Raw genomic sequence first — 27943 nt, forward strand, 5'->3', positions numbered from 1 at the left:
ATTATCCGAACCTCCCCATCAACCCCTCCCTCACCCGCCCATTGACCACCGCCCCAACCCCATACGCGGGCAGCACCCTCGCCATCCTCGCCACCGACGCCCCAACCCATCCCTGCCTCACCCGTCCCCACCTCTCCCCATATCCCAACCTCCCCCGCCGCGCGTGCAGGTCCAGCGCGAAGAGGTGCAGCGGCGTCGCGGCCCACTGGCTCAGCGCCGGCGCCGTGAGCTGCGCGGCCGTCGTCCGCGAAACCACTCTCTCGAGCTCCGGGGGCAAATGTGGCGCGAGAACGCCGGGCAGCGCGAACGACGCCGTGAGCGTGATGACGTCTCGCACGACGAAAGGCGGGTACGCGACGGCGGGGAAGCGCGCGGCGGAGGCGCCGAAGGCGCGCGCGAAAGAGGTGTCTTTGTGCAGTGAGAGGAGCAGGTTGGTGGCTGTTACGGCGGCGAGTTTGGGGGCTGAGGTGCTGGTGCTGGTGGCTGGGAGGGGAGGGGATGAGGAGAGGGAGGTAAGAGTGTCGGAGGCGTTGGCGGCGAGGTAGGTGCCGGTGTAGAGGAGGAGCATGGGGCGGTAGGAGGGGGAGGTGAAGAAGTGGGTTGGGTTGAGGAGGGTTGTTTGGAGGGTGGTGAGGAAGGTTGTGGTGAGGGGGCGGAGGAGGGTGCTGGATTCTATTACGGCTCTGCAGGTGGGGAAGAGGGGGTTAGCTGGATTGTTGATGGTTGATGGGTTGGTTTGACTTACTTGTCGACTGCCGCGACTATGGGAGATACTGAGCACGCGGCTGTTAGGGCTGCGAGGACGTCTAGGAAGAGACGTTTGGCGATGTTGAGGTGTGTGGTTTCGGGGAGGTTTGATATTTGTTCCGTTGAAGGTGCCTTGGTGGCATTGACGCTCATCGTTCCGATTGAAGGTTGGATTTCATCAATCGAACGAGTGATGTTTTGACGATCAATTCTCTCACGTCCAATATCGTCTTGCACATGCGACTAGACACGAAATCGATCGATGTGTGAGACACAGGAAGAGGCTCGTCACCATTCGACGATCCGAGCATCATATCAATATCGTGGTTTCGATTCTGCATACTCGCCGGCAGAAACCCATCACGAGGTGACATCGGGTTCCACCCGAGAGGTGAGGTACCTGCTGATTGTACCTTATCATCGGATGCGAACCCGATGCCGATGGCTTTCCACGCGGGGCGATCCAACCCTAAACGCCACCATCTCGTCTCCGCAAACCCTTGTCGAGTATAATGCTATGCCCTAGTCTACTCAAAGTTACGCCTTAGCATGTTGAGTATTACGACCTTTGCGCTAGGCTTTCATGAGCATTGAAGGCATTCACAAAAAATTACAGCTTGATAATTGCAAGAAAAGATGTGGGATGGATTTTGGATTGAAGCTATTGTGCGACCGTTTCTGATACAAAAGCAATCTATGCATGCACACAAGTCGTTCTTTTTTTGGTTCCCAGGAACTCATGCAGGGTTGTAACCCTTACTCCATTCAGTACAGTCCAAGTCCAGCATCGCAGTATCAACATTGCGACAAGTCGCTTGGTGAGAGCCGTTGATGCTTCGTACATCAATGTTTTCGGCTCGGATATTGGAGCAAGTCTCCGGGCTTGAGCAGACCACATGGGCGACGAGTGGAGCGAAGACTCGGTTGGTCCATCCGCGGATACTCTTAAACGTGATGTCGGAAATGTTCAGGCGTGCCTGACACATGCGGTCAGCCTCTGCATTGTACTCTGTGAAGGCGGCACTTACGGGATGTTTGAAACACTCATCTTCATCGTCCTGTCCATAACACTGCGTGATCGTGATACCATAGTCGACGTTGTCTAACCACATGCCGTCGTAGGTGACATTCCTGACCGAGCCAGAGCCGCCACCTCCGTTCAGATTGGCCGATTTTTCGCTGAAAGAGTCCGGCCATACTTTGATGCGGGCACCTTCGGAGGAGTTGTACATAGAAATATTGCGGACGAGGATATTTTCGACAATGTCGATACGCTCGGGGTATTGGCCCAAAGAGCCGACGGAGATGCCATGCGTTCCGTTGCAGGAAAGGTTTTGGACAAGGACATTGGTTGCGTTGGGTTTGAAGGAGACGCAATCTTCGAAGAGTCAGCTAAACCTTAAGTGAGCGGGATTTCAGAGGCAATGTTTACCATCACCATTTGTGACCGTCGAGTTTTGGATAATGATATTGTCAGATTGTAGAATGTCCCAGCCGTCCGTGTTTTTCTCGAAGCTGAAGGTGTGGCTAACAGCACGGATTTTGATGTCGGTATAGACGACGCCGCTTGAGTTTGCTACGATATTCGTCCAGAAGGGAGAGTTGTTCAAGCTGATATCGCTGACTGAACCACCTTTGAGACCAACAGTAGCGAATAGAATGGGTCGTTTGATAGTCTTGTTGGTGTAAAAAAGATCCCACCAGGGCTGCCCATTACCTTCGAGGACACCACCACCATAGACATTCACGTCTTCACCTCCGAGAACAAAGAAGCTGGCTGCATCTTGGAAATCGAACTTGAAGGCGTTTGCCTCCCAGAAGTCAGTATCGTTGGTGAACGTGATACTGCCTTGGATGTCTATATCAACGTGTGAGAGATTGCTCAGATCAAGTGGAGCTCCAATGATGTAATCCGTTTGTTGGAGGAAGATCACATCTTTAGGAAGTCAGTATCGATCCATCTCATCGGAATATTCATAATACTTACGGCCTCCATCATTGCACTCCTCGAAAGCGGAAAGGACGTAGCCGGAGTCATCTGTAAGCCCGTCACCGTAGCTATTGACCAGACAGGTCTTTCCTCTCTGAGGTGATGTCGCTGCTGTGATAGGTCTACGAGACCTCAAGTTTTGTAGAACGGATATTTGAGAATTGGTTGCTGTTGCTAAGCATGAGAGCGATGTGGCTAAGAGGAAGACTTTTGAGGAGAACATTGCGTCACTCTGTAGAGATTTTTGATTCTGAACTTCATTTCGCTTAGAGCTTGCAGAGGCTAACTCATATTTATACCATCGCTTCATGATCCAGTATATGGTTGTTACTTTACAAACTTCGGCACATATCCGAAGATCATCATTCCGCCAAGTCCAGATTCCTGGGAAAAATGGTGGGGAAAGACGGAAAAGACGAGCGAGCTGAGACTCCTCCTCAACTACACCGACATCGATTTATCCGATTGGAAGAGCTTCAAAAAGACCTCTGATCTTACTCGTGGAAATTGATTTGGAGAAGGAGCATCGTCCTGACACCTAAGGGCGCTCCACTGCTCTCATGATCACCTCGGGAGAATACTAATCTCTGACCGAAGGCGGGAGAACGTCAGGCCGGATTCAGACAGAAAGGATGATTGTCGACGAGTTTTCCATTCATTCGGTGATTTTCAAGCCATGAAAAAGAATGCGATGGTTACTAGCAGCGGACTGAGCTTTCGCCGCGGTCTTGCAGTACACGCACCTCCATCAACCCGCTCACACAGAGTTCGAGTTATCCGCACAAGTCCACGCAGGCGATCCTCCCGACTCATTGTACGAAGTCATGATCTCAATAACCGACCCGTAAGTGCCACCAATCATCAAGAACGTACCGCTGACAATAACAAATACGCTCCAAGCAACCATCAGCTTCCACCTCAGAGTCTTCTGCTCCTTGCCCACGCTCCAGTTGTCGTATAGCCACATGAAGCCCATGGGCTGGAAGGACATGAGCGTTCCGAGCAGGGCACCGATGAGCGAAACGAGGTTGCCGAAGACAGGGATGGCGCTGGCGATCACGTAGGAGCTGATGATGCAGCCGGCTGTGCAGCTGAGCCAGACGGCCCAGTGCGTGAAGGAGTTAATGGTCATGTGTACAGACCCGCGGAGGAGGCGGACGAAGATGTATTTGGCGGGAAGCTGTGATCTTTGTCAGAGGTGATCAGGTTGGTGATCGAGGCATGACTTACGTGAGAGACGATGGTGACGGTGGCCAGGAGACCGGGCAGGGCCAAGCCATAGCAGACTTTCTTCATGGTCACGCCGGCAGATCCAAGCGCAGGCGAAGCAACGTAAGATCCGCAGAAGTAGTAGACGACGATTCCGATCGTAATGTAAGTCACCGTGACAGTGGTCTGACAGATGACCAGAGACCTGGTGTATTTCTTCGGGTCACGCATCTCGGAAACGATCGAGAAGAAAGCGGGAGTACCAGCGTAGGAGAAGACCAACGAGGAGCAGGATGAGATGGCGGCCGACCAGCCATTATCGGCGATGAGCTTGAAGTCAGAGACGAATGGCAAGCCATTGTCAGGCGCGGCAGAGGGCCGGTCCTGGACACCGACTGCGACGGTGAGTGAGAATATGGCGGCGAGGATGCCAATTAGTCCCACCCAAGCGATCCAGCTGATTTTATCGAGTGTCTGAATGCTAGCCAGAAAGAAACCTGCGACAGCTGCGACTGCGACGAAAATGGCAGTGCAAGCGCCATGGACGGACAGGGAGTTCAGCGCAATTGAAATTCCGAGCATGCCAGCTCCAGCGACGAAGACCCAGAAGAGCACGAAAGCGGTGCCGAAGATGATTTGTCCCGGCTTGCCAAAGATCATTTTCCCAACGTCGTCGATGCCATAGACCTCAGGATGGTTCAGCTTGAAGACGCCGACGATGTAGTCGCTCCAGGTGGTGATGACCGCTATGGTGATCAAGATGATGATGCCAGGTATCATCCCCAATGTATCGAAAACTAATGGAATGGAGAGCACACCAAGTCCAATCTGAGTCTTCATCATCAGGATCGAGGTTCCTAGCCAGCCGACCTAAGAGCTGTGTCAGATTATGGTTCCAATAGCGAGCATTGGAGAACCTACATTGCGGTAATTGACACCTCCTTCGACGATGTCACCAAAGACGGCATCCGTGATCGAAATTCGACGACCGTCGGCACTGAATCGACGCTCTTCAACATCGCCGTCTCGTTGTGTCTGCACTTGGTAAAGGTCGCTTTGCCATTTCTCGTCTTTGAACTCTGCCATCGTGCCGATTGCTTGACGTTGGAAACGATCGATCGAGAGAAAGCTCTTGGATGCTCGCTCGACACTCCAATGTCGCGTGATGAATCGCATGTGGCATGGCGGAATCGCATAGCCTTTAAGTAGATGTTCACATACGCCGACACAAAGCTCACGGACCTCACTCTTCTGTGCTGGTACGTAACGATCGACCGGCGCATAGTATGATTTTGGCGCACTAGTATGGCCTCGCATGTCACGCTGGCTCGGGACCCCATCCGCCGTTTGATCACAGCGACGCTGCGAGGTCAAATCTGCCGATCACGACCGCAATCTAGCCTCCAGCCTTGCAACTACGAAACTCTGATGGACCCACCCCAGTGCGGGGGCGGGAACTGGGGTAAAGATAAGGATCCGCAATACATAGTGTCTGAGATAATTGATGGGGGGAGTGAAGAGGATAATGACGGCTCAAGAAAATTGTCAAGGACGCATTGAGAGTTGACATTGCAGACGCAAGAAAATCTTGAAGCATCCCACTCCGCCACACTTCGTGTGTGGCGTCGTATGCTACGTCTAGACCACGGTACGCCATTGGCTTAGCAACGGCACAAAGATCCAGTCAAGCAGATTGACAGGGGGCCTGGATTTTATCAGTACACTGCAAGGGTTATGTACTGCGTCGGATCTGATCTCAGGCATGATTTGGCAGAGTAGCCTATCATCTCCATACACCGTCGACCATCGAATTGATAGCGTCAGCCAACATTATCTTTCAGCTCTAACTTCCGAATCAGTTGTCTCTCCCTCATTCTGATCCGAACTAGAACAAGTCAAAGCAATTCAATCTCTCATTGCGGTCTTATGTTCTCCATCACCACAATTTCATCTACATCTACATGCTTATTTGCCAATCGAACGATCTAGCATGCACCATCATCCCGACCTCTTCACCGTGATGGGCAAGACTCCAAAGCAGCTCGCTGCTCCTATGGATGGTAAGCTTCTGTTCAAACGCCGAATCTTGCCATAACAGCCCATAGACCTGACAAAAGATACGCTTCACGGCACAGACAAAAGTCATCGATGCACGCACGATCATACCATCCCGCGATCATGCCAACACCACCTGTAGCCGCGCCTTGTTATCGCCCCAAGGACAACCTGTCGGTGAAATCTTCTTCTTCGAATAGCACCGAGATCAACTACATAGCCTTTTGCGTTGTGCGCCACATGCGTCGAGACGCCTGCCACCTGCCGCTGGTGCTGAAAGCCGCGTCTGCCCGCCGATCTTCGAGGCGACTTCACCTGGACCAGGTCATTGATCAATAGGTATCAGCCTCAACACGATACTTCGCTCAGGAAATGCGAATAAACGCTGCGTCGCTATGTAAGATCCAAGTGACAAGTCAACTTTCCACCCTCAACAGCCCATGGTCATATTTTCAATCCGATGCCATCATCTTGTCCCTTCCAGAGCTTGCTTTGACACCAATCAACCGAGTTTCCTCCTCCTCCCACCCGCCGGACCCAGCTCCGACTCTGCAGCGCCATCAGGTTCCCAAACCGCCTCTGTCTCGCAAGCGATCGCGACGAGCCAAGTGAATCGCGCGAAATCGCAACGCAACCTGCAGCGCATCGCCTCAATGCTTGTCTGGCCATTAAACCTACGCCTCTAGTCGTTCCTGCAGACTGATCACGGACCTCAGAACAGCTCACGCGACCGGCAGTGCCCTGCCCACTCATCACTCCGCTTCGTCACTCGAATGTGAAGAAGCAGAGACCGGAACGAAGACTTCGACGAAAACGGACTGAAGTGATCGCCAAACGGCTCACGCGAGCTCTCCTCCAGCCCATCCCTCTACTCCATCAATCGGACACGATGCGAAAAAGAGACTCGAACGAAACGAAAGCGGTCAAAAGGACAGGGACAGGCTGAAGCGATGTGCTAAGAGAACAGTCAAAAAGGAGACGCGTGCGGGTATATATACACATCGGAAACCCCTCCCCAGCCCTCACCCACAGCCCCAGCCAAGCAAGAAAAGCCCAAAAGCAACCAAAAAAAGCCTCCAGCGCCGGTGCTAAATGGAGCTATGAAGAAGAAGAAGAAGCGAAAAAGAAAAACCAAACCCGAACCTCCAACCCCTTCCCTTCCTCGGAACCCAGGGGGAAAAGAAAAAACAATATCCCCATATCGAAAAGTCCCAGTGAACGCCGTCAGCCCAGCCTAGCCCTGTCTTCCTTCCTTCCTTCCTTCCTTCCAAAAGAAAACAAAAGTAAAAATCATACACTAACCTCCCCCGGATCCTCCATAACGCCCTCCATCCACCCTCTCCCCGCCGGCAGCACCGCGCCCGAAATCCCCCTCTCGTCGATCGCCATGCCCTCCCCCTCGCCGCGCTCGACGTACTTCTGGCGGTACAGCTCGTCCCACACGCGCTGGAAGTACAAGCGCAGGGTGCGCAGGCCGCGGAGGTAGCCCCTGTCGACGTCGTCCGGGTGGTGGGGCGGGCAGGGCCGCGAGGACCACAGGCTGCGGTCCTCGGCGGTGACGCAGTTGGCGAAGTCGACGATCTTGAGCTTGATGGAGGTGTAGGGCTGCTGGTCGTCCGGGGAGGAGCCGGAAGCGGGGCGCAGCTTGCCCGCCTCGTCGGCGTCGCCGCGGTCGTAGATCATCAGCAGGCTGCTGGCGTAGAGCCTGTACGCGGGGAGCTTGCGGATGATGCGCTGGAGGGCGTCGATTTTCTCGAGCACGGCGGGGATGTGTTTCAGGGCCTGCGCGTGGCCGATGCCGTCGAAGAAGAATCGCTGCAGGGCCTCGCGGAACTCGGTGCCGGCTTTCAGGTCGCGCCCGAAGTACTTGTCCTCGAAGATGTAGCTCTGCGTCTTCACGTTGTACACCTGCATGCCGCAGACGCGCACGCCGAGTTCGCGAGAGGTCGTTGTCTTACATTTGCGGCGCTGGGAGGCTTGTTTCTTTTCGTTGGCTTCGACGCCGTACTGCCGGGTGCCCATCTTGAGGTCGAGCACGCAGGGTTTCTGCATGCCGGCTGTGAGGTCTTCGAGTAGAAGGAAGTGTTCGACGCGCTCGTCGTGTTGGACGAGCGAGGCTTCAGGGTTGCGGGGCTCGTAGGCGTTTGTGAGCTCGATGGCGGGTCCTAGGCGGGGCAGTTGCGACCCGTCTAGTTGGCCGCTTAGCAGCCCGCTCACCTCTGGGTCGATAACGGAGGGAGGCAACTGATCCACCGTGCCATCCACGTTCTTAGCCGGCAACGGCAGATCTTTCTTCAAATCGTCCATAGCGAAAACATCCTCCTCGCCATCGCCACCGTACGCTTCGTCATCGTGGAACTCAAGATCGCCGCGATTGCCCTCGACATCAGTTGGCTTACGGACAAGACCGCCGCCACTGTGTCGCCTGCGATGATGCTTCGGCTTCGGAACCCCCAACGCCCGCTGCTCAGCCTCTCTGACTTCGGCGCTCCTGCTGAGGCCGGCGTTTCTATCGCGCATCATGAAGTTCTCGAGATCGCTGACAGAGCGATCTGTGTCGTCCAAGCGAATGCGCTGCACGTTACGCATCGCCTGGCGTCGCGTCTCATCGGTGCTAGCCATGTCATCGCACAGACCTGCGAGATTTGTAGTGCTGTGGCGATTGGGTGCCAAGCTGTCCTTGAGAGAAGATGGTAGCTTCCGAAGAGAGCGGGCGTGGCGATGCTTCTCACGGCGCTCATGTCGATGGATGACGGGCGGCGAGAAGACGTCGCGCAGCACTTGCTCCTGCAACTTGCGGTTGACTGTAGTATATCCCCAGCTGTCCTGCTGCTTCAGCGAAGGACGCCGCAGGTGACCTGGTAGGCCATTGCTTTCGCTCGGCGATGTGAAGCTGCCTCTGGGGGACGATGAGAATCTTTGTTTAGCATGGTCTGGCGTGAGAGAGCGAGGAGGAACACGGAATAGATCGTCTGGGATCAGGTGACGGTTGTTTTCGAAGATCACCTGAGGCACGGCACCGGTAGGCTTCTGAGAATGCGAAATGATGCGCTGCTGGGTCTCCGCCTCGACTTTCTCCTCTTTCTTCGAGGCGTCGCCTTGAGGATCTGAGGCGCTGTGCTTAGCATGGCCGTTCATGTTCAAGAGGTCTCCCTCAGAAACACCTGGCTTTCGCTTCTCTTTGCGATAGGTCACGTTCAGAACGCCAATGTATCTGTTTTGAGGTTAGTACTACTATTCATTTCGCGGTGGCTCTATCGTCGTGTGCAATTGAAGTTAAATCTCAAGACTTACCTTGGCATGAACCCCAAAAGCTCGGGATGATTCCTCTCAATGGTCTCGTAGAACATGTTCTCTTTACTGTTCAGCTGCTTGCAGACAGCCCTGCGCGAAAACCGATACATGGTGGTGTGACCGCCAACTTGATGGCGATATGGCTTGAGTTCGACAGCATCGACAGCCTCGGGAGGCGGAGGAGCGTGTTTCCGCTTAGCTTGCGCCATTTCAGACTTCGCTTTCGGTGTAGCTGTCGGTGTGGTCTCCTCGTCTTCTGAGGCCTGAGACCCGCTCGTCGAGTATCCGGATTCATATTCGCTATCTGAGAGGAGGTGCTCCTGTGCTTGGACTGGCTTGCCGTTGCTCTCGGGGCCGTGCTGAGACGGAGTCCTCTTGAGTGTATCGCCTTTCAAGCAGTCACTAGCGACGTCTGAACGGAGCGCGATTTGGACGTCCTCGGCCGCGAGATTCTGATCTTTCTTGAGCTGTTGGGCTTGCTCCTGGACGCTCTTGGCTTCCTTCTGGGTTGCATTGACCGGTGAATCGCCGAGAGCAACGCCTTGGTGAGGAAAGTAGGTTGCTGACGAGATGTGTTCGCGATCTGAGTCTTCGTCCTCGGTGCGTTTGCGGTGGCGGTCTTGATGACTCATGAAGTCACTGTCTTGCCCAGGAACAGCTTTCGGATATGAGATCTTTCTGGCCTTCCCAGGAGTGAGGTGATGATGGTTCCGGATTTCTTCCAAAAGGTCCAGCGGTAGACGTTGCTTTCTAGTTTCAATTTCGTTGGTTTCCCTCTGGTCTGCAACAAGAGGCTGCGAGCGTGTCATCTTATCGTCGTCCTGAGGTGGTTGTTCCTGCTCCAGAAGATCGTGAAGTGCATGAGTCACTTGCGGACGATGAGCTTTGCCTTCGTTCTCCTTGAACAGACCCAGATAGTGAGATGCTTTGCGACTCCTCACATTAGCCGCAGGTGGTTCGGGTTGTGGCAATTGCGCGTCAATGATCTTGTCCACACCCAATTCGGCTCGACTCTGTCGACGCTGAGACTGCGCGATGGTCATTCCTTCCAGCTTCGCCTTGCCGATCCTCCATGATCTGTATTGCTGTCTTTCGGCGCTGCCATCGATGTTGTCGGCAAATGCCACTTTCGTTTGCTTGTTTGTGGGTTCTGGTGTGTTTGGTGTAGGCGATCGTGATTCGCGTGGCGTTGGGAATTCCTCTTCCGGTGCGTCCGGATCGCACACGATCGCGCTGACGTCGTTCAAATCGTACAGAGAGCGCCTTTGGTACTGCTGCGGCAGGCCGGTGCGACTGACCGGCCGCCTCGCCGCAGACGCTTCGTCTCGCAGAGAAGAGAACAGCGGCAGCGGTGACACAGGCCTGTCCTTGTTGAATGCTGATTGAGGGCCCATGAAGGGTTGCAGTGGAAGAGGAATCGCCATGTCAGACTCGTCTTGCAGATTTGTCTCCTCGCTTCCCCGCTCCAGGTCGCGCGGTATTGCAGGCGGGATTTTGGGCGTCGTTATTGGCGTGTCGCCGCCGGTGTAGTGCGTAGCAAAGATGCTGTCCCGCTCGGACAAGAGAGGCCGGACTGCATGCTGCAGCTCACGTCCAGCTTGTACGGCAGCGGAGGGATCGTAGGTAGGGATGTTGTTGGGCGCGGTGCGGGTGCGCCTTGTGTCGGAATGGGCGGATGCTGAGGGCGAGGGTGGAGCTAAGGTAGAACTGGATTGAACCGGGAGCCGGGGCGCCGGACGGGGATCGGTGGGCGAGGGAGAGGGCGAGTCGGCGGCAGAGGGGGGAGCGGCATCATGGGCAGAGGGCGCGCTCCCTTTGGCGGAGGGGTCTCGATTTAGATGCGCGGGCGCGGCAGGCCCTGGTTGCGCGGCGACGGGTGACATGAGGTTGACATTGGGCCTGTGGACGAGCACGCCGGCGAGGGAGCGGGTGGGATTGGGTGTGGCCGGGCTCGCAATCGCATGCGCTTGCTTGCTTCCGCTGGCCGGTGCGTGGAGCGTGGAGGGTGGAACGTGGTGCAAGGGCAGGCCGGGCGAGAGGCGAGATGCGCAGTCTGGCGCGGCGGCGCGGCGGCGGCGGCGGATGTCGAGAGGCAGCGGGTGGCAGTGGCCGTGGGCGGTTTCAGGCGGGCGGCGGGCAGTCGAGGTGGTGGTCGCGGTGGCCGCACGTTTGGGCGTGGAGGGAGCGATTGGCTGTGTCGGGCGGCGAGCGAGAGGCGCTGCTGACGTTTGGGCGGCGGGCGCATCTGCCGGCAACCTTAATTCATCGCCGCGCTCGGCTCAGTGCAGTCACTGCAGTCCAAGTGCCAGCGTGCCGGCCTCAGGCCTCTTCCTCCTCCCACCGCGCCGGGATGGCGGCCACGCCTGCTCCACCCCCTGATGCTCCTTTGCCCGGGGCCGCGCCGCCACGCTGTGCACTGCGCGCTGCCGTCGATCAATGGACATCACCTACATAGTTCCGCGCCGCGACGCCGACCGCCTCGAAGCCCGGCCGAAGAAGAACAACGTGGCCCATCCTCCCGCCACGTGCAGCTGCCGCGCATCGACAGCGCGCCGCCCACATCGCCTGCCAGGAGTCGTCCAGTGCACGCAGGCAGCTCGGCGCAGCACAAACAGCGCGCCTCGTCGCCCCTCGCGCACCGCCGCTGTCCCATGCGCCATTTTGTCCGCCGTCGACGACGTGCGCAGCCCTGTGCATCTGTGCATGCTCACCGACCGCCACGCCTCTTCATCACAAGGTAAGCCAATGGCCGCCCGGAGTGCAGCAACGTGAGCTCCTCCAGCGCGGTCTGCATCCTCCCATCTACGCTGCAGACTCGCGCATACCAAGCCTGCGCTTGCAGCAACATGTGCCTGTCCGTGCGCGGCGTGCGACAGCTCTGCTCACGAGCGAGCCGCGAGCTGCCGCGGCCCCGTCATCGTTTCAGTATATCCCGCAGAACCCAACTCCTTGCCGGGATCAACAGTGCTGCCCAATCCCATGTTAAAGCATGTCTGTGTGCCGCTCTCTGGAAGAAGCCAGGCGCCGCGGGAAGTCGAGACGCACTTCCGCGCCGTTGATAAGGCTGCATGAGTGGCGCACGTACCTATGTACCTCCTCCAAACCGGGGCTATCTGCGTGACGCACCAGCTCCACTGTTTACTTTTGGTAGAGATAACGTTCTGTTGACTCCGGTTGAACTACTTTCGTTCATAGTGACACAGATATCATAGGATGTGTTGGAGACTTGATATCAACGATGCGGTCCTTGGAGCTAATGACGAGGTTCTCTGCTCAGGCGCCCAGGCGTTGGACTGTTGAGCCTGAGGCCTCAAGTCTAGGTACCGGTCTATGCCTACATACACACGTTGCTCATGATCTATACTGCCATCAAGTAGCATGATATTAATTACTGTACATAGAGTCCACACATCACTCCAAGAAGCTGACCAGCGTGGCCAACATCTCCTTCGAGTCTTCGTCCTCCGCGCCTTCCAGCTGCTCGCTCAAGCTCTCCTTCAGAGCCGTCAGCGAACCACCAAGCCCATCCTTCACGAAAGCCCTCGCGCACTTGTCTTCTGCCACAAGCCACGCAAGGACCACATCAGAAGTCTGTAGTCCGTACAGCCCACCGTCCAGCCGTCTCGAAAACCACTCCCCTTCCCTTTCTTCCCAATCACCAGCGTCCATCATCCGCCGCTCAAGCTTGATCTCCTCCTCAACTGCACCCAATCGCTTCGCGTACCCTCCTCGCACCTGTAAGAGCTTTCCCAACTTCTCATGATCCTTTTCCATAAACTTATTCAGCGTCCGGATACGCTCCGCCGACTCGCCCGGCAGCCATCGCAGTAGTGACGCAAAAATGCCCAGCAAATGCTCCATTGTCGCAGGCGTCGGCTTCTTCACAAACAGGGAGAAAACAGTCTTTAACCCACCAGCGTTGACCAGCTTCGAACACACCTCCGTAGCAGCCTCTGCGATCGCACTCCCACTGCCTCCCACGGCGTGATCAAGTGCCCGCAGCGCCCGCTGCTTGCTGAATCCGCCTTCTTTCAACATAATCAGCACCAACTCCACGCCCTCCGCTTCCACGAACGCTGCTTTGCCCGCGCTCTCATCAAGCACGCACGTGAGCGCGTCAAACACATTCTCGACGTATTCTTCCTCCGGGCTGTCTTTGGGCGGGTCGCGTCTGCGGTAGTGTGAGAGAATTTGCAGGAAGAGGTCCACGCCTTCGACTTCTTTCGCGAGGCGGGCGCGCAGGATAGGCGACGATTGAAGTAGGACTTGTAGCACTTCGGCGGCGTACTGTTTGTTTTGTCCAAGAGGGTTCTCAGGCGCTTGAATCCGGTTGCAGAGCCAATTGAGCACCGCCTCCGTCCCAATCCGCTCAGCAACAGCCTGCTGTCCCGCGAGCGCCTCCAGCACCGCGAGCGAATGATAAACCCCCGACCGATCCGTCTCCGCCCCCTCATCCAACCTCCCAAGATTACTCATAACCAAATCCAGCAGATCCGCCTCCAACATCACCCCCACCAACCCCTCCCACATCCCCTGCTCGACCTCCACATCCTCATCCAGCAACTCGCCCAAAATCTCCACCGCCCCAATCGCCACGTCCGTATTCTCATGCGCCAGCAACCCCACCAGCGCCGCAGCAGCCCCGCTCCGCGCAAACTCCCCGTACAGCCCCGCGTGCTCCGCCAGCAGACTCCAGCTCTTGACCTCGGCGTCCAGCTCCGCCTCGCTGTCCATGAACCGCGTCGGCTCGCCCTCGAACTTCGCCCGCAGCTCCGCGTTGCGCGCGATCTTCCGCTCGAAACTCCCCGCCAGCCGCTTCACCCACGCCGCGTCGATCTTCTCGTCCTCGAACTCTCCCCCTCCCTCCCCGTCCTGCGCGTCCAAGTACTCCAGCGCCGCCGCCGTGCCCCCGCTCACGCCGCCGCCGAAGAACCGGCCCTCGTCGTCGTCGCCCTCGTCGTCGTCCGGGGGAAGCGAAGGGCCGGCTTCCATATCGTCGTCTCCATCTCCATCCTCAGGCGCATCTTCGACTCTCGCGCCGTTGCGCGGCGAGCTCGAATCCGAGAGTTTGCTCGCTTTGTACGCTTGCTGCGCGTCGGGGGCTTCGTATTTGCGTTTCGAGGAGCTGCCGCTCGGTGGGAGGTGGGGTTTTTTGAACAGCTCGTCGATCGAGGTCATTGTTGCCGCGGGCGGAGGGTTGTGCCGTTTGCGAAGGTGCGGAGGGTTTTGCGATTCTGCAGATTGATTGATTGAAAGTCGAGAGCTGAGCTGAGCTTGGCCGGAGCTTCGTCCAGCGTACCTAGCGCAAAGTAGGTGCGGACCGCTGCGCGCTGCGGGGCGCGCTTCGCGTGGAAGGCGAGGCGCGTGCGCGCGCGCGCGGGACTTCACCCATCACTTTCTGGCTGCGCGGGGCAGTCGACGAATCGCGAGGTAAACACAGCGCAAAACGAAGCAATCTGTCTCTCTTCCAAAGCCCCATCGCAAAGACCACAAAGCCGCCACCATGGCCTCCCCCCTCGACTCCCGCCGCCCCACCTCCTCCTCTTCTCCCTCCCAAGACCCCGAACTCTCCCCCCTCGAGCAACAGGTCCTAGACGAGTACGCGACGCTCGTCGGCAATTTGGACAACGCACGTCATTCCCATCGCCCACCTTTCTTCGCAGTTAATACTAACGGATATTCCGCAGCTGTCTGGAATCCTGGGCGAACTCGCCGCGAACCCCTCAGTCGAGATCCTGGACTCGCTGCGCGGGCTGGAGCGCAAGACGGCGACGGTCTTCACGCTGCTGAAAGCGAGCGTGTACTCCATCGTGCTGCAGCAGGAGATTCGGGACGAGGACGCGGGGTCGCCTTCTGGGCCTTGAGAAGGATTTTTTGTGAACTTGTGTTCTTTTGTATTATTTCAAGGGGCGCAGGGTGAGGTGGAGGCTGACGAGACGAGACGGCAGTTGCGCACGGGGGATGGGGGGTCGGCTTTTGGCGTTTCGGATGTTTTTTTTCTTTAGATGCGTGATACCCGGTATGGATGCTTTTGTGGCTATTGTAAGACCGACGGATTTTTTCTTTTCTTTTTGTTCTTTCGTGGATCAAGGCTCATTCGTGGCAAAACGTAGCCGCTGCCTCTCTCCTGACTACTTATTGCGTTGATCGGTTGTGCCAGTGCGTGATTTATCCCTGAAAATGGGCTGATAGGCTCCTCTTGGCTACTGGCAAACGTCAACATCGCACCAGGGCCCCGACAGTGAAGCCGTTCAGAAGCAGCGGCGCAATGAGCCCATACGTGGTGCGTCCTCAGGCTCAAGCGCAAAGGCTGTTCTATGAAGACGCCAAGGCATACCGACGGCAATTTTTCCGAGATCAAAGACATGTGTGACAACAATTCCTGAAGAGAACCGCAGAATCCATTGCCTGCATGCTATTCATAAGTTAAACCAAGCTACCCATAAGAGCCTCACTCATCAAAGCTTCGGCGCCGCGCCCGATCGATCCGTCACCACCGGCCTGCTCCCCCCACCACCACAGCACTTATTCAAATCCCTCGAAGAATTATCCTTATCCACGCTCGTCGGCGGCACCCACAGCGCCGGGTTCTTCTCGAAGAAATTGCTCGCGCGCAGCATGACGCTCAGCGGCTCGGCGGGCATGAGGGGGAAGTCCTCCGTGCGCGGGAAGTGCGTGATGCCGAACTGCAGCCAGCAGACGATGTCGTCGTTCTCGATGTTGTCGTCGCGCGCCGCCCAGTCGACGACGGTCTCGTTGTACGGCCAGCCGGGCTGGCCCGTCGACTGGCAGACGTAGTTGCCCGCAGGGAAGAGCTCGTCCTCGCGGTACTTGGTGACCCAGAGCGTGTGCCGGGTGAAGCCCGCGCGGCGCCAGACGAGGCTGCCCGGGCGGCAGAGCAGGCCGGGCGACTCGCGCGAGATGATCTTGTAGCCGATGGGCTTCTTGCAGGCTGGGTTGAGCTTGTTCGGGTTGATGATGTCCCAGGTGCGGCTGGTCTCGTGGTTGTAGTCGCAGGCGGCTTGCTTGCTGGTTTTGAGGAGTGTTTTCTTGCAGTGGAAGGCGTTGCCGTAGAGGTTACCGGCCTGTCCGACCGGGATGTCGGTGCTGACGGCATCGTTTTGCACGACGGAGTTGTTGGGGCCGTCGAGAGCGGGGTCCACGCGGAGCGAGAAGAGGTGCTGGTGGTTGTGCGCGTTGAGGCCTTCGGCGACCTGGGTGCCGTGGGGAGTTGCGCTTTCGCCGCGGGCTAGGGGGACGGTGTTGAGAATGCCGGTCAGTTTGACCTCGAGCTTGTAGGTTCCGTCGAGGGAGAAGGTGTGGTAGAAGCCGTATTCGTAGTTGGCTGCGGTGATGATTTGGGAGATGATGAGTTTTCGGTCTCTCGCCGACACCACGGTCCCGTCGCGGTAATCGGTGTGCTTGTACAGCAGGCCGTTGTCCTCCTCGTGGATGCACACGGCATTTGGGAGGACAGCGGCGTAGCCACGGCTGGTTGACATAACGGCGTCAAGGTACTTGATCGCACCCTTGCAGTCGCAGCCAGCCTTCAGAGGATTTGTCATCAGACCCATACCGTACTCACCAATGTCGAAAGCGTGCTTGCGGTGGTGAGGCAGATCAGGGTTTCCGTAAGGCACCACCATTTCTGCAACACTCAAGCGGTTGAAGATCATGCGACGGCGCTTCTCGTACATGTCGTCAACAGACACATCGGAGATCACGATACCTTCACGGTAGTTGAACCCGATGTGCATCTTGTATCCAGCCCAAGACAGCTCGTTCCCGTTCATAGTGAACGAGACTCCCTTGGGTTGGGTGACGTCGATCGGCTTTAATCGATCGGTGATATAGCCATCCGAGATGAACTCGGGGAGGAAGTTGTGCGACTTTCGAGGCACGGGCACGCGCTTGCCATCCACACGGCGGATGTCAATACGGAGCACCTCCTCCCTCTCGGTGTCGATGACCATGCAGAAATCGAGGGGATGAGCATACTGGTTGTCATTTTCGGACGAACGCCAGTAAGCAAGACCCTGCTGCAGGCGGCGGTCGAAACCATAGCGCTCATCAGCGCCCACGGCCCAGCCGTCGAAGTAGACCTCGTTCATGTCGTGGATGCCGATGTCTTTGCAGGCCTGGATAACACCAGGATCGGCGCGAGCAACTCGCTCGCAGACGTCCAAGTCCTCAAGAGTGAGGATGGGCATGACATCGTCAATGGTGCGCTGGGCCAGGATGCTCTTCCTGGGCAAGCTGACGAGGATCTCATTGACCTGGCATCCGCCGTCCATAAGGACGATCACGAAGGCCTGACGTTCAGGCTTGGGGCCGACGCCATCGCGCCAGGCGATGTACTCGGCCTTGATTGGATCTTTGAGAGTAATTACGTTGAACTTCAAGGAGTTCTTCGAGAAGGTGCTCGTGACAATCTCGGCAACTTCAATGATCTCAGTGACCGTAAGCTGGTCTGTATTTGGGATTGTCAGTACGCTTTGCAGTCTTGATAAATATGGGAGCTTTCTCACTCACCAAGAGGGTGATACGGTCGGCCTTTCTGCGAGCTCTCGGTGGACTTGAGCTCTGCCGCAGCTTCCGGGGTGTAGACCTCGTAGCCGGCGATGATTTCGGTGTCGGGAGCCATGATGGAGTCGGTTGGAGGAGTTTCGAGCGAAGAGTTGCTTGTACTGTGATTGGTTCTGCGTGATGATAAGACGGAAACATGGAAATACCTACCTGAGAAGGAGACAGGTTATATACTGAGGACCTGTCAGAGCTATCGCACACCGAGGACACCGAGCAACATGCCACCACGCATACGCATGTACCTGCCTCTTTCGAGGCCGAAACCTTCATGTTACCCTGGTCCACAGCGAAGGGCGCACCAGATGCGGCGCTTGCTCAGGCGGCCTCGGCGGCCTCGATATCGCCTGTTTGCGGTAGGTTGCGAGACCACTGAGGCATGCCTGCGCCTTATCAGCGCCGGGGCCATCCGCCACCACGCGTCCCCGCACAGCAGAACGCCTGCCTCGAGCTTAATTCGGCGCTAGGCCATGTGCCCTCTCTGCTGATCTCTTATCGTTACTTTCATGCGACATTGCCCGGCCACGGCAGCGGCCAACTTGGCTGTGCCCGCGAGCGCAAGAGCATGTAAAGGCCAGCCCGGCGCCGCTGCTCGTGGTGTTGCCACAACAGACGGCAGACTCTCCTCTTCGAAGTCTGCCCGAAATTTTCTGCCTTCACAAACACCCGCTATGGACATATCCGCCGCACCCTACGACGAACACGATGGAGGCTCCGAGAGACGCGCCGTCCAGAATGAGCACGATGCGGAAGTTCTGGAAGGGATGGGCCACTCGCAAGAGCTGGTCCGTCAATTCAACTCCTGGAGCATGTTCGCACTCGCCTTCACCGTCCTAGGCACGTGGTCGACTTTTTCGCAGAATCTGTCTGACGGTATCACCAATGGCGGACCTGTCGACATCCTCTGGGGCTTGGTTCTCGTCACCCTTTGCAACCTTTGCGTTGCCGTCTCGTTGGGCGAGTTGACCAGCGCTATGCCCACTGCCATGGGCCAGGCTTACTGGATCTACCGCATGTGGACCACCCCAGCCGGGCGTTTCGTCTCGTACATGTGTGCCTGGATCAACACATTTGGCTGGTGGACCATCACTGCGTCCCAGGCGGCTTTTATGGCGGAGTTCATGCTGGCGTTGAAGACCCTCTACGATCCAGACTGGGCTCCTGCCGGCTACGGCTACGTCAAATTCCTTCTCTACCTCGGAGTCATTCTGCTTCTCACAGTAGTCAACGCTGCTGCTTGTCGCAAGGATAAGGTCCTCCCTTGGATCAACAACGGCGTGGGAGCTATGTTCATTACACTCTTCTTTGTCTTCTGCCTTGCACTTCTCATTGGCGTGGGCACCAAGGCTGACCTGACTTACCAGAGTGGTAAGTGGGTCTTTACTTCTTGGATCAATCAGTCGAGTTGGTCAGGCGGCACCACTTTCTTCATTGGTCTTGTTCAGGCTGCATACGGTCTCACCGCGTTCGACGCTTGCATCCACATGGTCGAAGAATTGCCCAACCCAGCCAAGACTGGTCCCCGGATCATCTGGTTATCAGTCCTGACTGGCGCTGTCACTGGCTTCATCTTCATGATGGTATGCCTGTTCTGCATTCAAAACTACGACGACATTGTCAACGCCGACTACGCCTTCATCACTCTCTGTCAAAGCGTGGTTGGAATTGACGGTGCTGCTGTCCTACTCGCTCTGTTCATCGTCAACGGCGTCGGGCAGAACCTCAGTCTCGCCACCACCGCCTCTCGCTTGACGTGGAGTTTCGCCAGAGACGGCGGCATCCCATTCTACAGCTACTTCGCCAAGGTCGACCCGGTCTGGCGATCACCCGTCCGCGCAACCTGGGCACAGGGTGTCATCGCCGGGTTGATCGGCGTCCTCTACCTGTTCGCCGACGCAGTCCTCAGCGCCATTCTTAGCGTCAGCACCATCGCTCTCACCATCTCCTACGCCATGCCGATCGCGGTCCTGCTTTTCGTCGGCCGAGACAAGTTGCCCGCCACCAGGTGCTTCAACCTCGGGAGATACGGCACAGCATGCAACATCGTCTCCATCATCTACTGCTCCATCACGACCGTCTTCTTTTTCTTCCCGGGCGACCCGAACCCCGGCGTGGCGGACATGAATTGGGCCATCGCCGTCTTCGGCGTCATGCTCGTAATCGCCATCGGCTTCTGGTTCGTGCAGGGCTACAGGTCGTACTTGCAGACCGACACTGCCACCTTTGGAGTCGTTACGGGCCACCAGCATGATGGGATTCCTGGCAGCCCCATCAAGGCTGATGAGGATGGGCAGGACAACTCGCTCAAAAAGATCTTTTCTGGAAGATTTAAATAATTATATATGTACATCATATATCAATGTTTATACTCGGCCCCTGAAGCCAGACCTTCAGCCATTTTTTGAAAGTTAGCGTAGTGCTTTCGCCCCTATGTGCTCACAAACTGAGTTCTTCGTCGGGAAACCACTCCCATATTGCCGACAGCGTTCCCCCTACGACCTTACACTCCGTCGATGTATGTGTCAACCCGACCTCTCGTTGACAATCACTATCGGCGCTCGCCGGACGAACAGAATTAGACTTTCCTGACATCAATCCCACTATCCGTCTCACGCCCTACGACGTGTCTCCAGCCTCATTACCCGAATCTCCAAAGCCCTAAAGACGCGGCTCGCTCGATTATTGATACCGCAATGCCAAACTCACAGTCACGCCGTCTGTCAAACGCGACGCCATAAGGCGGCAGGCGCATGGCCGAAGCGATAGCGCCCTTATCGGCAGCACACTCTTAATCCGGCAGTTTTCCTGGCCAGCTGGTGAACTCTAATCGCTAAGCTAGGCTCGCGTGGGGAAAACATGGGGTTGGTGGAACACAAGCATTCGCTTCTGCATGGCCGTGTGGGTCTGGGCTGATACGAGGTCGGAGGGCGCGGGGTCCGAGGGCGTGTGGATGGCGAGAGAGGGTGTGTTGTTCTCGTCTGTCATCTGTCAGGCGGGAAAAGCAGAGAGGGCTCCGCGAGCAGACCACCGGATGCACATGCGAGCTCTAAAGTTGACTTTCGGTACATCTGACCAGCGCTATGGCTGTGTTGGGAATGTCCTGCCGGAGGAGCGAGCTGATAGCTCTAGCTCTGGTGTTATTATCGTGATAGCTTCCCGGACGGTGTTTTAGTTGCGTGTGCTCTTTCACAATAATCACGCATATTTTTGCTGCCGCTCTCTTGATTGATTGCTGTTCTCGAAGGAACCAAACAACTGCTCAAATTGGCTGATACGGAACTTGTATCTTTTTTGCGACATCACACTTGAGATATCGTCATGTCTCTGTTCAAAAAGATCACGACGCCCAATGGCCAGAGCTACGAGCAGCCTCTAGGCCTCTACATCAACGGGGAGGTCGTCCCGTCATCAAGCGGCAAGAGGATACCATCTATCGACCCTGCGTGAGTCGTCCTGTCTCTGCACTCCCCTTTTCCGCCAGCTAACGCCACACTCAGCACCGAAGATGTGATTGCTGAAGTCCACGCGGCTTCGGCAGACGACGTCGAGAAAGCCGTACAAGCTGCCAAAGCAGCACTGACCGATCCGTCGTGGAAGCTGCTTCCTGGGACAGACCGAGGAATCCTCATGGGCAAGCTGGCGGACCTCATTGAAGAGAACAAAGAGCTGCTGGCAGCTGTAGACAGCTGGGACAACGGTACGTACCCTTTTCGACATGGCAAGAACCACAGCTTCAGAAGGACACATACTAAACCCCTCCCAGGAAAGCCCTACCAAGTCGCCCTGACCGAAGACCTGCCTGAAACCATCACCACCTTCCGGTACTACAGCGGCTGGGCCGACAAGATCTTCGGCCAGACAATCGGCACCACGCACGCCAAATTCGCCTACACCCTCCGCCAGCCCATCGGCGTCGTCGCCCAGATCATCCCCTGGAACTACCCGCTCTCCATGGCAGCGTGGAAACTCGGCCCCGCGCTCGCCTGCGGCAACACCATCGTGCTCAAACCCGCCGAGCAGACCCCCCTCAGCGCCCTCCTTCTCGCCCAGCTCATAACCAAAGCCGGCTTCCCGCCCGGCGTGGTCAACGTCCTAAACGGCTTCGGCGCAGAAACAGGCTCCGCCCTCGTCCAGCACCCTCTCGTCGACAAAGTCGCTTTCACCGGCAGCACCGCCACAGCCCGCAGCATCATGGCGCAGGCCGCCAAGACGCTCAAGAACATCACGCTCGAGACGGGCGGCAAATCGCCCCTCCTCGTCTTCGCCGACGCCGACCTCGAGCAGGCCGTCAAGTGGGCGCACGCAGGCATCATGTCGAACCAGGGCCAGATCTGCACCGCGACGTCGCGCATCTTAGTGCAGCGCTCCATCTACCCCCAGTTCCTCGAGCAGTACAAGCAGACGGTGGCCGCCGTGTCGAAGATCGGCGACCAGTGGAGCGCGGACACCTTCCAGGGCCCGCAGGTGTCGCGCGCGCAGCTCGACAGGATCCTGTCGTACGTGGAGAAAGGCAAAGCGGAGGGCGCGACGCTGGCGCTGGGCGGGCGTGCGTGTCCCGTGGACGGCAAGGGCTTCTTCGTGCAGCCGACGGTGTTCACGGACGTGCGGGACGAGATGGCCGTGTGGCGGGAGGAGGTGTTCGGGCCTTTTGCGGTGATCGCGACGTTTGAGGATGAGGCGGAGGCGATCAAGCGCGCGAACAATAGTACGTATGGGCTGGGCGCGTCCGTGTTCACGCGGGATTTGGAGAGGGCGCATCGCGTTGCGGCGGAGATTGAGGCGGGCATGGTTTGGATTAATTCGAGCCAGGATAGCGATCCGAGGATTCCGTTTGGAGGTGTCAAGCAGAGTGGGATTGGGAGGGAGCTGGGAGAGGCGGGTTTGGAGGCGTATACGCAGATTAAGGCCGTGCATGTAAACTTGGGGTCGAAGCTTTAGGTTGGTCTTATGTCCGATAATGAAGTCTTGGTTTCTTCTTCCTATTCTTGATTATAGGGCTTCTAAGGCTGATACCTGTCTATCATCGTGCCCTTGGGACACGTCAGTCCAAATTAGCGCTGCGCACTTCATACCATTACTCGCAGTATCACGACCAGCTCCCTCACTGATGCACAAAAACCTGCCCCGACCTATCCGCACTAACCACCATCCCAAACGGCCTCTCCAACACCGCAACATCCGTGACCGTATCCAAATGCCCATCGAGCAAATGCTGCGCGGAAGCCCTGATAGCCTCATACCTCGACTTGGACGGCGGTGCGCGCTTCGCAGACCCATTAGGCGCGATCTTATTCGACTCGACTGACCCATCCGCATTCGACTCCGGTAATTTCTCGCTGAGAACCTTCGTATCGAGCCCCAAGGCGCTGAAAGTGTACGTGGGCTTCTCGTCGGACGAGCCGCCACTGACGAGCCGGCAGCCGTCGAGGCGCTCGCAATCCCAGAAGCGAACTTTGCCGTCTGGGTCGCCGGTGACGGCGAAGGCGTGCTGCGTCTCGGAGTCGTTGGAGCCTTGCTGCTGGCCGAAGCACATCGAGGTGGCGACCGCAGGAGCCGCGGCGGCCGAGTCGGAGAGGTTGGGGTCGGTGCGGATGGCACCGGCGATTCTGCTCAATTGGCCTTCGTACTTGTCGTCGTCGAGGTTACGGAGTTCGTAGTCGCGGAGGTGGAGTCGGTCTCTGCGACCAGGAACGGCAGGCCGGTAGATCTCGTGGCAGATGACTTTCTCGATATCCCACACCGTCACTTCGCCCCGATTTGTACCGCCAGATATGCAGACTCTGTTCCTCCGAGCGGTCTTGCGGCTCGGATGCAGTTGGAGTCGAGTGATCGGCGCCGCGCTTGGGAACGTCCACGACCTAAGTTTCAGCTTGAAGCGAAGATCCCAGAGATCCAGTACGCCATGGGAGGTGCCGGTGAGGAGCCAGTCATGACGGCGTCCGATGCAGAAACACTTCAGAGCGCCGTGTTGCGGCGGGGTGTGGAATTCAAAGATCGGCGACATGGTGCGCATTTCGATGGCAAGGATGCGGTTGAGACTAGTGGCGAGTACGAGCGTGCTGACAGACTCGCCTCGGTAATGCTCTGCCCAGACTGCGTGTTCACCCTTAGGAGCAGCCGTTGGAATATGCCACTCGCGCAAGCAGCGCAGCTTCCCATATCTAGTGGAATTACCAGTGTCTGATATGTCGACCTTCACTGCGTGAACGCTTCCATCGGAGCCAGTGCAGATGAACGCGTGTGTTGATTCGATGAAGCAGATGCTCGTGACCTTCGCATTCGCTGCCAACCTGTACGTGTTACGCGATTTGTGGCTCACGTTACGTTCCAGACGTTCGGTATCCCACACCTTGACCGTGCCATCATCAGAGGCGGTGAGAAAGAAGTTGTGGTCCGGTGACACCACGATGCGGGACACCCTGTCTGTGTGCTCATTCAACATGGCCATGAGCCTCCCTTGAGGCCGCCAAGGAGTTGGTGATGCTGGACTGCTGCTGCTTGGTATAGGGCCGCCGCGCTTGGGAAGTTGAATAAGCGGCCCGAACTCTGCAACATCAACGGGAAAGTTGTCGACATAAAGTGCATCAAGCAGCTTCAAGACAGTCGGATCGTTGCCGTCATAATTGTGGAAAGACTTGCTACTAGTCGTGCGTTCAATACCCATGCGCTGTGGATTGGCTGGCGCTGAAGTAGGTGACGGACGTCTGCTGGGACTTCTGATGGGCGCTTGTAATCTACCAGCGGCGGTCGCACCATCAGTAGACACTTCAGGTGCTGCTTTATTACGCGACGCCGACCCAGCAAGCAGCCCGGCACCGCTGCCTCGTTGACGTGAGCCACGGTCATCCTTGCCCAGCAGACCAACACCTGAGCTTGGAGATGACGAGAGACTCCCTGACGTTTGCTTCTTCAGAGATGAGATCTTGATAGGCTGCATGCCGAGGAAGTCCGGGCTGACGTCTTCGCGCGTCGCTGCCTTAAGCGCGTCGCTGTCGACCTGTGCGGCTTGAGGACCACCTTTCTTGACGGCCGTCGCCGCCTCTTGTAAGGCGTCGGCGATAGATCGTTCGTGGTCTTGACCCTGGACATGCTGCTCGTAAGTGTCGACGTCGTTCTCGAACAATACCGTATGCGGCCTAATTTTGTGCCGTGCCAGTGACACGACATCATCGTACATAGTCTCGGTCTCGGCAGCGTCGCTTTTGCGCCTCCTGTGTGCAGCTTTCCACAGGTATTCTCGGAAGGCGAGGATCTTCATCTCATCCTCGGCGTGCATGCCGGCGTTTCGCAAACGACCCAGCCATTGCTCGTCCTCATCGACCTTCGGCATCTTGCTGAGGGTTTTCGGGCCAAAGTCTGCCACCGAAGACTGCGGAGGCATATGAGTAGTCGTCCGCCCAGACAATTGGCGAGACTCCTTCGCCGGTCTCCAGAAAACACCTTTGTCCGCGCGGTTGGCCCATTGAAGCGCCATTTCGAGGACTGCGCGCGGTAGTGGCTTTTTCAGGGCATCCAAAAGCTCAGCCTCATTCACATTGGCTACCGGCGTCTTGAGGTACGGGGCGACCAAAGGCGTCACGAGAATCCTGACATCGGCTACGGACAAGAAAGTCGTGGCTGCCGAGATGAAGTGCGCTGCTGCTTCGCGTATCCAGAGATTGGGGTGCATGCAGAATCTCGCGATGGTGTCGATCAGTTCCCACGTCTTAGCTCTTTGGAGCAACCCAAGCTCAGCCATGCTGGAAAGTGAGCGCAACACTTGTTCGACTACTGCCTCTTGTGGATCCGAAAGTGCTTGAAGCATGAGTGGTAAGATGAACTCCTCAAGGCTTGCACCTCCGATGTAGACGGCGACGCCGACGATCGTCTTGAAGAAAGCACACTTCAAAAGCCAGTCGGGGTCATTGAGATATGTATTCAGGTGACTCAATATCACGTCGCTTGCTTTCGACTCCCCGAAGAAGACGCAGAGGCTTGTCACAGATGATAAGAAAGCTCGCCTGACTGAGTTGTCTGGGTCAACTAAGAAGATCTTCGTCTGGCCCTCGAACTGCTCAACAAGCTCAAGTCTTGTAGCATCGTAGGCGTCAAGTGCAAAGAGTCCCGCATCGTCATTCTCAGCACCTGCATCTGCCGACGGAAGAGATCCGTCTGCTCTGAGTGCCTGAATCATGTCTAGGAACCGAGCGGCCGTCTCCGAGAGGCTGACCAAGCATGCCGCGTAAGTCGCTCGCACGATGTTGTTGTTCTTGAAGCTTGCGCTCTTAGTGAAAGTGAGCAGGCGAGGGAAAATGTATTGAGTGAAGAGCACTGAATTCACAGGTGACGCAACCGTGACCAAAGCCAGTAGCTGTGTCATGGTCCTTAGCGCCGCTACCAGCACCATCTCGTTCGTATCCTCCAGTAGCGGCATAATGTAAGGCAGAACGCGGTCAAGCTTTGCCTCATCCGGAAGATGTTCAGCGAAGGCAAGGAGAAGCTCACAGGCTCGAACTCTGGAGGCAGCTCTAGCCGTGCTACGAAGCGAGGCTGTCACCACGTTCAGTAGGATGAAAGTGCCGTTATCCCCATCCGAAGGCGGGGCTGATGTGGCCTCGTGCCTCGCGTTGGGCAAGTCGACTTGCAGCGGAAACAGTGACTGCGCGCGAGCGGCCTGGAATTTGTGGCCGTTTTGCTGCGCTGGTAGCGCATTATAGCCAAGTGACACCGATAGCATTTCGTAATCATGGTAGATGCGATCGATACGGTCGTCCGCCTCGCCGTTGTTGCTGTCGTTCGCAGTCGGTGCCTTTCTTCCTGAGCTTGGGTCCGTGATCTCCTGAGTGAGAGTGTGAAAGTGCTGATAAAAGTACAGAGGAAAGGCTTTTCCTTTGTACTCGTCGAGGTAATCTTGCGCGTGCCATCGCTCTTCTGGATCCAGTCTGATCATGCTGCTGATCAAGGACCGAACGTGGCTATCGTCAATCTTACTAAGAAGCGCTATAGCCGGGTCGTACTCTCCTTTTCGATACTTGAACAGCTGGCTCAGGTTGAATGTCGGCGTCTCTGTGAATAATTCGGCAAGAACACAGCCCAAGCTGAAAATGTCCATGTTCCATTGCACAGTATCATTGCCCTTGGATGACTGAGTAGAAGCGACAAACCGCTCTGGTGCGAGATAGCAGGTTCGCCTTGAAGTTGTGTCGAAGTAGAAAGTGAAGTCGGCAGGGTTGTCTTCGGGGAGGTGGACCGGCTTGAAGACCGAGGAGAAGTCAGTCAAATAGACCCATCCCCAGGACGTGACCAACACGTTCTCCGTCTTGATGTCGCCGTGGAAGATACCACGAGAGTGGCAGTCGCGCACGGCACAAAGTAGCTGAAAAGCGATCCATTTCTTTTCGATTCCCTCCAGAAATGGGCGAATGCTCATGCGGTCGTAGAGTGAGCTGTGAATGTACTGTCGGACAAGAATACCAAAGTTGTTCGTCTCCAGCACTCGAGAGTAGACCAATACATTAGGCACGCCCTCTAGATTGCGTCGTTCCTTGCGCAGAGCAGTGGCGTACTTGCTGAAGGAGACCTTGGCACTTGACTTCATGCATACTTTGGCCACCACGATGCCGCTTTTGTGCTGGGCTCGCACCGTCCGCAGGAATCGTGGCCCTCCCAGAGCTTTCTCAAATGTGAGATCGGCAAGTTCGGGTGTCTCGATGGCACTTGGCCCAGCGGGCAATGTGGTGAGAGAGTAGCCTTGACCCATCTTGAGTGGCTGTCAGCGGGTGACACGCAACGGCGCGACAGCCTCAGGCGCCAGGGAAGTAGAATGTTGAGAACCGCATTTGCGTGGCAAGCCAAAGGACGGAAATGCAAATAGTACGGTGGTGCAGAATGCAGGCGAATCGATGGCGTCTGGGGATCACGTTTGATATGTTTGTCACGAGGTCCCTTGGCGATGGAGCAGTTGCGCTGCGCAGGCACGCGCGAGGTGCAGTCAGCCAGCCGAACGCCACACTGATCTTCTTCAGCCACAGCGCAACGCCCCACTAGCGTGCCCTCACAGCTGGCTTGCATAAGGTATTGCTGTGA

At 56.8% G+C, this 27943-nt stretch overlaps 10 protein-coding genes across 10 annotated transcripts; 3 read left to right on the forward strand and 7 right to left on the reverse strand.

Annotated features, from left to right (window-relative positions):
* Window position 1: 1 nt before the first annotated feature.
* WHR41_03170 (uncharacterized protein) lies at window positions 2-900 on the reverse strand (the record flags this gene model as incomplete). The annotated part of the gene is made up of 2 exons (XM_069371776.1): window positions 2-683; window positions 746-900. 2 exons carry the CDS (start codon window positions 898-900, stop codon window positions 2-4), a joined length of 837 nt encoding a protein of 278 aa, XP_069231024.1.
* A 584-nt stretch (window positions 901-1484) lies between these two features.
* Window positions 1485-2960, reverse strand: WHR41_03171 (uncharacterized protein; the record flags this gene model as incomplete). The annotated part of the gene is made up of 4 exons (XM_069371777.1): window positions 1485-1724; window positions 1776-2125; window positions 2180-2683; window positions 2735-2960. 4 exons carry the CDS (start codon window positions 2958-2960, stop codon window positions 1485-1487), a joined length of 1320 nt encoding a protein of 439 aa, XP_069231023.1.
* A 534-nt stretch (window positions 2961-3494) lies between these two features.
* Window positions 3495-5032, reverse strand: WHR41_03172 (uncharacterized protein; the record flags this gene model as incomplete). The annotated part of the gene is made up of 3 exons (XM_069371778.1): window positions 3495-3917; window positions 3968-4816; window positions 4868-5032. 3 exons carry the CDS (start codon window positions 5030-5032, stop codon window positions 3495-3497), a joined length of 1437 nt encoding a protein of 478 aa, XP_069231022.1.
* A 2259-nt stretch (window positions 5033-7291) lies between these two features.
* WHR41_03173 (uncharacterized protein) lies at window positions 7292-11365 on the reverse strand (the record flags this gene model as incomplete). Its single annotated transcript, XM_069371779.1, has 2 exons — window positions 9296-11365; window positions 7292-9215 (listed from the first exon to the last, which is right to left on the reverse strand). Exons 1-2 carry the CDS (start codon window positions 11176-11178, stop codon window positions 7292-7294), a joined length of 3807 nt encoding a protein of 1268 aa, XP_069231021.1. The 5' UTR covers window positions 11179-11365.
* Window positions 11366-12706: 1341 nt separating this feature from the next.
* WHR41_03174 (uncharacterized protein) lies at window positions 12707-14473 on the reverse strand (the record flags this gene model as incomplete). The annotated part of the gene is made up of 1 exon (XM_069371780.1): window positions 12707-14473. One exon carries the CDS (start codon window positions 14471-14473, stop codon window positions 12707-12709), a length of 1767 nt encoding a protein of 588 aa, XP_069231028.1.
* Window positions 14474-14798: 325 nt separating this feature from the next.
* Window positions 14799-15159, forward strand: WHR41_03175 (uncharacterized protein; the record flags this gene model as incomplete). Its single annotated transcript, XM_069371781.1, has 2 exons — window positions 14799-14924; window positions 14983-15159. 2 exons carry the CDS (start codon window positions 14799-14801, stop codon window positions 15157-15159), a joined length of 303 nt encoding a protein of 100 aa, XP_069231027.1.
* A 594-nt stretch (window positions 15160-15753) lies between these two features.
* On the reverse strand, window positions 15754-18232 carry WHR41_03176 (uncharacterized protein; the record flags this gene model as incomplete). Its single annotated transcript, XM_069371782.1, has 3 exons — window positions 18032-18232; window positions 17828-17976; window positions 15754-17765 (listed from the first exon to the last, which is right to left on the reverse strand). Exons 2-3 carry the CDS (start codon window positions 17937-17939, stop codon window positions 15754-15756), a joined length of 2124 nt encoding a protein of 707 aa, XP_069231026.1. The 5' UTR covers window positions 17940-17976; window positions 18032-18232.
* A 317-nt stretch (window positions 18233-18549) lies between these two features.
* On the forward strand, window positions 18550-20214 carry WHR41_03177 (uncharacterized protein; the record flags this gene model as incomplete). The annotated part of the gene is made up of 1 exon (XM_069371783.1): window positions 18550-20214. One exon carries the CDS (start codon window positions 18550-18552, stop codon window positions 20212-20214), a length of 1665 nt encoding a protein of 554 aa, XP_069231025.1.
* A 786-nt stretch (window positions 20215-21000) lies between these two features.
* WHR41_03178 (uncharacterized protein) lies at window positions 21001-22816 on the forward strand (the record flags this gene model as incomplete). Its single annotated transcript, XM_069371784.1, has 3 exons — window positions 21001-21321; window positions 21376-21575; window positions 21642-22816. The coding sequence occupies exons 1-3, from the start codon at window positions 21197-21199 to the stop codon at window positions 22814-22816; spliced, it is 1500 nt and encodes a 499-aa protein (XP_069231020.1). The 5' UTR covers window positions 21001-21196.
* Window positions 22817-22979: 163 nt separating this feature from the next.
* WHR41_03179 (uncharacterized protein) lies at window positions 22980-27617 on the reverse strand (the record flags this gene model as incomplete). The annotated part of the gene is made up of 1 exon (XM_069371785.1): window positions 22980-27617. The coding sequence occupies one exon, from the start codon at window positions 27615-27617 to the stop codon at window positions 22980-22982; it is 4638 nt and encodes a 1545-aa protein (XP_069231019.1).
* Window positions 27618-27943: the final 326 nt, after the last annotated feature.

This window comes from Cladosporium halotolerans, assembly GCF_011745625.1.
Source record: "Cladosporium halotolerans strain TM138-S3 chromosome Unknown Sca8, whole genome shotgun sequence".
Lineage (NCBI taxonomy): Eukaryota > Fungi > Ascomycota > Dothideomycetes > Cladosporiales > Cladosporiaceae > Cladosporium > Cladosporium halotolerans.